At 42.0% G+C, this 8,754-nt stretch overlaps 1 protein-coding gene across 1 annotated transcript in view; it reads left to right on the top strand.

The window, feature by feature from the left end:
- The window catches only part of Pop1 (POP1 homolog, ribonuclease P/MRP subunit), a 48,359-nt gene that overhangs the window by 26,855 nt on the left and 12,750 nt on the right, over window positions 1–8,754 (top strand). Inside the window, exons 12-14 of the mRNA XM_004640060.2 lie at window positions 3,374–3,489; window positions 6,249–6,440; window positions 7,611–7,765. Of these exons, the coding sequence (XP_004640117.1) occupies window positions 3,374–3,489; window positions 6,249–6,440; window positions 7,611–7,765 (463 nt within the window). The remainder of the gene's footprint in view (window positions 1–3,373; window positions 3,490–6,248; window positions 6,441–7,610; window positions 7,766–8,754) is intronic.

Genomic DNA, 8,754 nt, shown 5'->3' on the forward strand with positions numbered 1-8,754 from the left:
AAGGCTGGCGAGTCACATCCAGGGCAACATGAACACCAGGCAGGCGCTGTACCCCTGAGCTAAACCCCCAGAGCTGTTCCAAATATTTTAATTTTGTTGCAGATGAATTTTATCTTGTTACATGAGATTACGTAAAGAATATACTTTTTAAGGAATTAGCACTGTATTATTATTATTTGCAAGTGTGATATCCTGGAAGGGTTAGAGCTGGGCCCCGTGACACACTATGGGAGGCAAAGGCAAGGTCACAAGCATGTTTGATTCTAACCTTGGCAACATAATGAGACCCTCTCTCAACATAAAAAATAAAAAGGGCTGGGAATGCAGTGCAGTGCTAGAATGCTTGGGTAGCACGTGGGAGGCTCTGGGTTCGTTTCAGGCTCTGGTACTGCAAAAATACTGAAAATCCCAAGGGTGGAAGTATACTTTGGTGAATGAGTCCATTAGAAGATTAATCGTTGGGAGAATTAAGTACATGAGGTTAATGCAAAGACCTCATTCTCTGATGCAGTTTCAGACTGTCTGTATTTGAAGTCATTCTCTGTCTCTTTTGGCTTAGATGAGAATGATCAGTTCAGGGCTGGTGAAGCAATAAAGGGGCCTGGGGAGATAGCTTAGTGGCCTAAGTGTGTGCTTGGCAAGCGCAGGGTCTGAGTTTGATCCCGGGTACTGAAAAAAAAAAAAAAAGAAGGAATTACGTGCTTTGAATAACAAACACTTTAGTTTCTTGTGTGTATTGAATACTAGAGACCTTTAAAAGAGAAGGTACATGAAGACCTGAAATGTTGCATATTCTCAAACTTGATCATTTGATTTTGAGGTTTGAATTAAATAATAATTTGTTTTTACCAATATTTGTAAATCTAGTAACCCAGCATTTCATTATGTAATTAACTGGCTTTCTAGGTGATACTTACATATCTGGGGCCAAGTTTGAGCTTGTAGCTCAGCGGTAGCAGACTTGTAGCGATCCTCCTGTCTCAGTCTCCCCAGCCCTGAGATTACAGGTGTGTACCACCATGCCTGGCTTTGGTGGCTGGCTCAGTGTGGGGGGCCGTTACGGCATGCAGTACTGGGGATCAAACCTGGGTCCTTGCACTTGCCAAGCAGGCACTGAGACCACAGAGCTATCTCCCTGTCCCTAAATAATACATTTTAATAGGAAAGAGATAATTTTAGAAAGAGTATGGTCATATACAAGGCCCTGGGTTTAATGTCAGCACTGGGATAAACAAAAGCAAAACCAAAAAAATCATACAGCAAGTCAGCACAAATTCACAGAATGCCCAAATCTGTCCTGTACTATCTGTTACTTTATTTGCTTACTGTAATGTTCACTGATTTGCTCTGACAGGTTATTTTAGCTAGTCCTTGTCTGCCAGGGAGGAGTTTTCCTTATTACTAAATACGGAGATTGGTCATATAGCTCAAGGGTAGTGCACATGCCTAGTGTGTGTAAGGCTCTCTGGTTTCAACCCACCATTACCCCTCCTCCAAAAAAAAAAAAAAAAGAGGAAACAGAAAGAAAATACTGAAACTATACTGTGCTCATAAACTCATTTTCATTTTTCTCTGTAAACACTGGCTATCTGATTTTAGTATATGTGCTGCCGAAGCGAGCACAACACTGGCTATCTGACTTTGATACTCCCCAAAGCATGGGAACAGTCTGTTTGCCTTCAGAGTGGTATTTACTTTCTACTAGGTCTTGCAAACATTTTCAGATCACAGAGTGGCAGGTGACTTCTAGGAGTGCCAAGTTAATGGCCATTTTGCCATAACGTCTTTGTTTCTGCTCTTGGAAGGAAAACAATCCTAATAGCTTCAGGCAGGCACCTCAAAGCCAGCTACATATTTCTAAGACAGAGTGACTTTGAAGGCTGCAGCTCCCCCCACCCCCGGCCAACTGTGGCAGCCATCGATCCTTCTACTGCTCCGTAGTTTCCCAATGTCATATAGATGGAGTCATGTGCTTCATAGCCTTTTCAGATTGGCTTCTTTCTCTCTAATGTGCTCTGAAGGTTCCTCCATGTGCTGTCCTGTGCTTTACCCACTGTGTGTCAGCCATTTTTTTGGTCTGCAGCTCCATCGGAATAATATCTCATCTGTCACTCCAATCTGCAGCTCCTCAGGAGGGCATTCTGGGTAGACCGGGGCTGGTGGGTGGAAGCTTGTTACTTGCTCTTAGACAGGCGATGCAAACCTCTAGCAAATTCAGCACTGGTTTTCAGACCCTTGGTTAGTGTCTCTGTAAGGAGGAACAGGCACCGGAGCTGCTGCTACTCTAAGCAGCTTTCATCTCAGATCTGTTCATCATTTAATTTTCTCTTTGTTCTCCCCTGAAATCCGTTACACTGTGGCCTGGTTACTTTGAACTTACTTTTCCCTAGCCATCCGACCCACAGAGGTATGTGCTTTTGAGTGATATTTCTGTGTTGGCATTTGGAACCATAGCCAAAATTCATGCGTTGTCTAACTTTGTTGCTTTTAACTTTTCAGTCTAATGAAGTTTTTTTTCCAATGGAGACAGGGTCTTGCTCTACAGTTCAGGTTCACATTTAACTCGTAGCAATCCTCCTGCCTCATAGTGCTGGGATTATTATCACACCTGGCTTAGTCTAATGAAGTTATATTTAAGAGTTAGATTTTTTTCCCTTTGATGATTTAAATGAGGTGTCCTCTATCAATAGAGGATATGGGTGCTTATCACTGAAAATGTTTCTCTTCCTCCAGTAGAGCCCTTTCTAGCATGGTGTGGCTTGCTTAAAGGGATAAAACCGTAGGTTTCACAGGAAATACACTCATCAGAGACTTTACATAAGGGGCAGAAGAAAATAATCTAGAATTTGATTATTATAAATTTTTCTTTTTTTTTTTGGTGTTTGGTATGGGGCCTACAGGGTCTCACTACATAGATCAGACTTCCAGTGATTCTCCTGTTTTCAGCCTCCCAAGTGCTGGGATTACAGGTGTGTGCCACCATGCCCAGTCTCAGTCACTGTCTCAGCGTGTCCCACAGGGCAGGGCCAGCGCGGCACACTGCGAATTGAACCCAACCGCTGCACTCTCCCTAAACAGGCGCTTTAGTCCGCTGAGCTATCTGGCTGGCCTTTATAAATTCTTATATTAGGCAGTTATCTGGAGGCAATTTAATATTGTGATATTTGAAAAATATATATCAAAGAAAAAAGTTGAGCAGCTTTTGTTATTTCAGTGACTGAAACCAGCTATCACAATAATTTAATTTTTTACTATGTAAATTCTTTTAGTTAAATAAATGTCTATAAGATATCTTATCATAAATCGGCTAGTGTTTGGGTGTGAGCTGTTGACCTGCGGATGTGGTTTGAAGGCTGTTTCTTTTCCCTCTTAGATAATGAGCAAGTTAGACAGCTGCTGCTGGAGGGTGTTCCCGTGGAGTGTGCGCATAGCTTTATCTGGAACCCAGTGATCTGTGAGAGTGTCACAGAGAATAAAATCTCGGATCAGGTAACTAACAGTGTAAAGGCTGCTGGGAAAATCACCAGTGACAGGTGAAACTCAGCGTTCTAGAGACCATTTTATACTTCATAGGATCCTGTAGACTTCCTTTTATCTTCAGACAACTTGTTGATTCCTTAGTCATGATAATATTGTTTTCTTTTTTCCCAGTAGCAAGGACGTGCTTTTGCATTGAGCTACGTCTCCCACCCTTTCGATCTTTTCATTTTGAGGCAGGGTCTAACTGAATTGCACAGGCTGGGCTTCAGTTTTACTGGTCCTCCTACCTCAGCCTCCAGAATAGCTGGGATTACAGGTGTGTGCTGCTCTACCTGGCACCTGTAATTTCTGTTCTTAGGGAAGTATGATCTCTAGGAAAAATACAAAGACTTTTTCTTTGAGAGATAATCTCATGGTCTAAATGTGTTTTTCTTTTATTGTTATTTTCCCCCATAAATATTCTCTGTCTAGTTAATTCTGACTCCCACTTGAGAGTAGGTTCCAATACCATCTCCTGCCAGAGGAGAACATCATGTGAGGTGCTGTGGTACTTGATGGGGGGCGGGGGTGGGAGAGGATGGTTGGAGTACAGGATACTGAGGGAGCCTAGGTCAGGGTCCTGAATCTGCACTAGGGAAACTGAAGCTGTATTTCTGGATGGAAGAGCTGGTGCATGCACTTCCTCTCAGGTGGGATTGGAATTACCTGAGTTTGGGGGGCAAGGTCAAGGCTGCAGTCAAGAAAAAGATTTCATGAAGTGGGAAGAACATGTGTGTCTAAGTTATTTTTCTTTCATTGCTGGGACAAAATACCTGACTCCCAAAATGAAGGAAGGAAAGGTTTATGTAGCTCATAGTTTGTGGAGGCTTCAGCCCTTACTCAGCTGGCTCCAAGGCAGAGTGGCACATGGCAGAGAGCAACAGTTCATGGTGGCAGAAAACAGCAAAACAGCAAGAGGCAAAAGGGAGGAGCAGTGGTGGCAGCAGCGACCTCTCCCTTCCTTATATTGCATCCAGGCTATCTGCCCCAGGGCCAGTGTAGTACTCGCACGCATAATCCCAGCACCACTCACACCCATAATCCCAGCATTGGATCATGAATTAGTCATAAAATCTAGAAGCCCACCCCATGACTGCCTGAGGTTTTGGGGGACAAGCAGATGCAAACCATAACAATACACAGTGGCCTAGAACAAAACTAGGGTAATCTATTCATGAATTTCCAAGTACTTTGGGAGGCAGTCAGCAGTGGAACAGATGACACTGAAGAGATAAATTTAGGGAACTTGAGGCATTATGTGGATTAGGACTGAAGAAGGCAGCACTGAACACTGAAGTTTAAGCTGGATGGTGACATGACAGGATTTCAGCCATATGGGGGGTAGATTAGTTGGGTGGATAGGGAAGCTGGAGAAAAGACTATGGGTTGGATGGCCTTAAAAGACCCTTAAAATACTCCAAATGTGACATGGTGGGACCTAAGTTAGGGTAGGAGAGAACATGCTGGAGTTTGATATATTATTTTCCTGGACAGACTTGGTGGTTGGCTGAAAAATACAAGAGAAGAAAGGACTTAGCTGGAGTGATAGCATAGGCCTGTCACCCAGCACTCTGGGAGCTTGAGGCAGGCAGAAATTGCAAGTTTCAGCGCAGGCTGGGCAATTTAACGTCTCAGGGAGGCCGTGTCTCACAACTTAAAAAAATAGAAGCTGGGGATGTAGATGAATACGAAGGTCCAAAGTCCAATGCCCAGCCCCTCTTGCCCCCAAAAAAAGAAGTTGAGAAAAAGGAGACATAGACTTTGTAGATTAGTACCTAAGGTTCTAGCAAGAGCTTCGGATCTCAGTTATGGGAAGGCTAGGGCCGCGTTTGACCTGCTCAGGGCTGCACTCCCAGGCTCTGGAGTGTGCCTGCCCGTGGGAGGCTCCGCTGTGGTCTGAGTGGGTGGCTGCATGAGTCCTGATCACAGCTACACAGTTCATGCCCGAGGAGGGTGAATGCCGGAGGAAGGGGCAGCGCCTCAGGGTTGTGGGAACCTGCGCGCTAAAGAGAAACGTACTTTAGAGTGAACAGTATGTTTACAGTTAGATGGTAGCAGAAGCTCGAAGAAAGGCGAAAAGAAGGCTTGGGCTTGGTGATGCCACGATGACCGTGTGTGAGGTCACAGTTAAGTGGAATGAGTATCATGTGCTCAGTTGAGTGGAGGTCCTGTCACCTGCCTGTGCATCTCTCTTTACAGCTGGCAAGGAAAGTCTGAAAGATGTTGTTCCCCTTAACTAATACTTTCTAGTATCTTCTATTTTAAGTCTATGAGACCCGGGGAGAAGTTTTCACAGGAGCCAGAATATTTTTCCAGTTGCCCATCCTTAAAAAGCTATCATTAACTGTTCCATTTTTTAAAATGTGAATCTTAGTCAAATATAGTGACATAATCTAAATATGAGGTTAGTTTTGGTATGAGATTATAGGATAAATGTATCATTTTATAACTTTGAATGAGCTAGCCCAAACTTAACAAATTTAAGACAACTTGGCAGGCATTTCCTACTAAAGCCCCTGAAAGAGCAAGAATTTTATAGGAGGAATACTTACTTGGTGCTTATAATGGGTTGCATTTATTTAAGCCTTCCCTGCCTTTTTTTTTTTTTTTTCTTTTTGCAACAGGGTCTCTCTGTGCAGCGCAGTTTCTAAAGCTGCTTGTAGGGCAACCTAGTAGAATCTTATAGAAGACTGGAGTCGTTTGTCTTGAATTATTTTCTTCCACTTTAGGATTTAAACCGGATGAGAAGTGAATTGCTGGTGCCTGGGTCACAGCTCGTTTTAGGTCCCCGTGAATCCAGGATCCCTGTACTTTTGATTCAGCAGCCGGGCAGAGTAACCGGTGAAGACCGACTGGGCTGGGGCAGTGGCTGGGATGTCATCCTCCCCAAGGGCTGGGGCATGGCTTTCTGGATCCCATTTGTAAGTTTCTCTTTGATTCTGACTAATAGTTGCAACATTTAAACTACGTGCCTAGTAAATCCCAAACGCTGAAAGGGTTCCAGAATGTAGGTACAATTTAGAAGCTGAGAAGTTTAGCAGCCTAATCCTGGGCAGGGGATACTTCAGACGCTGTGAAATTTTGAGGGTTTTTTTAATGGCTGGATTTTTTTAATAGTAGTACCTGCAAAAGGTTGAGTTTTTGACTTGAAGTTTTAATTTGAAAGCAAAGTCAATTTTTATAGATGTATAGAATATACTTTTTTTGTTTTTAAAATGTTAACTATAACCATATAATACTCCTATTGACTGCAGTTATATTTTTCTCATTATGTTATTTTTTTCTTTTCCTTTTTGAGACAGGGTCTTGCTTTGCAGTTGAGGCTGGCCTTCAGTTCACTTTGTAGCCCAGGCTAGCCTTGAACCACAGCAAACCTCCTGCTTCAGCCTCCCAAGTGCTGGGAGTACAGATCTATGACATCACACCTGACATTAAATATTATTTTGGTAGTACAAATTATGAATGAAATATTAGATCATTGTATTCATGTAGACAATTTTTAGCAAATATGCTTAGTGCAAGGGACATTCAGTTATTTAGGTATGGGAAAATTTTAAAATGATTCCACTTGATTTTTAAATTTATGAAATGTTTCAGACAGCAAAAAAAAATGCTGATATGAAAAATGGTTATATGCCCTTCACCTGCCATCCTGTAAGGAAGGAAGCATACAGACCCAGGGGATTACTTTGGGGCCCTCTCTCTAACCTTCCTCTCCTCCCATCTCTTAAAATCATCTTGATTCTAATTTTGGTGTTTGTCACCTCTGTGCCTGTTTTTGTAGGTTTATTAAATGTTTTTATTCCATAATGAAATAATTGCACTTGAAATGTTTTTAAACTACATCTCACTGTATGTGTACTTCTGCTGCATGTTCTGTTTGTGCAGTATGGAGGTTTCCGTGTTGGCTTGTAAGCTCCATTTCATTCCTCTTCTCTGTCATTTGGCAGTCAGATGTAGGGTGACCCCACCATGTGTCTGTCCAGTGTCCTTTTAGTGCATGTCTTGGTTGCTTCGCATTTTCCCCACAGAGACAATTAGGAACTGTACTTTAAGTTTGTAAATTGATGGTCTCTTTTGATATTTTTTAGATCTATCGAGGTGCAAGGGTTGGAGGATTAAAAGAGGCTCTAGTGCATTCTCAGTATAAAAGGGCACCTTCCATCCCAGGTGATTTCCCAGATTGCCCTGCTGGAGTTCTCTTTGCTGAAGAGCAAGCAAAGAATCTTCTTGAAAAGTACAAGAGGTAAGGAGGTGCCCTCTTGCTTCTGCTCATGTCTTAGGGAATAAGAGCTGGCAGTTGGGGCCTCAGTTCCATAACTGCACAAGCAATGTGGTATCTTTTCTTGAGTGTTGCGATCCCATGAAGTAATTAAGATGATACCGTGTAAGTCATGAAATTGTCATATGTCCATGTGGCTTATGTGGGCGCATTTAGGCTACAGCCTCTCTCTTGGTCCTTTGCTGGCTTTGATAGTGGAGTTTGCACATGGCTGTGAGTTTCATACATGTGCTGAGAAGTCTTAGGATCACCCTCCTCCTTTGTGGAAATTCTGCTTTTAAAAAACTGGTTGTAGAATTAATACACATATATAAGATTTTAATGCATCTGTGAAAATAGTTAAAAAGACATCACAAACAGATAGAGTCCTGCTGTCTGTCCTGAGAGATAAGCACTGTTTTTATATATTAGTAGCTGTTCTTCTAACTTTGTTTCTGTTCTTTTTTTTTTTTTTTTTCATAATTTTATTGATAAACAAATAGCGATGGCACAGTTTCAAATGAAATTGGTAGGACAGTTTCAATAATTAACACATTGCATACATTCTTCCTAGTGGTTATTTGCTATAGATGCGGACATGATATCCTGTTTACAAACTCTATTAGAACAAATCCCTCCATTCATTAAGAGAATATAACTATATATCTATCCTAAGCATTTTGAATACACAGATACAAAATGGACATTCATCTGTATCCCCTTTTTTTGTTTAGTTCTGTTATTTGAATATTATACGTGTGTTAACTCAGCAAAATATTCCAAAGGAGTCCAGTAGTCCATAATAGTATTGGGTCTTCGGCTTCACTGGCAATGTCAGAAATTGACCTGAGTCCCCTACAGCTCAAAATAACAGCATGGCTTTACTTCTTATACTTCGTTTTTATACTTTTCTGCTGGATGGTTAAGACCAAGATAAAGCAAGACCTATGCAACAAGAGTTGTAGCTTTTGGAT

Source organism: Octodon degus, unplaced genomic scaffold (assembly GCF_000260255.1).
Source record: "Octodon degus isolate 3935 unplaced genomic scaffold, OctDeg1.0 scaffold00118, whole genome shotgun sequence".
In the NCBI taxonomy this organism is placed as follows: domain Eukaryota; kingdom Metazoa; phylum Chordata; class Mammalia; order Rodentia; family Octodontidae; genus Octodon; species Octodon degus.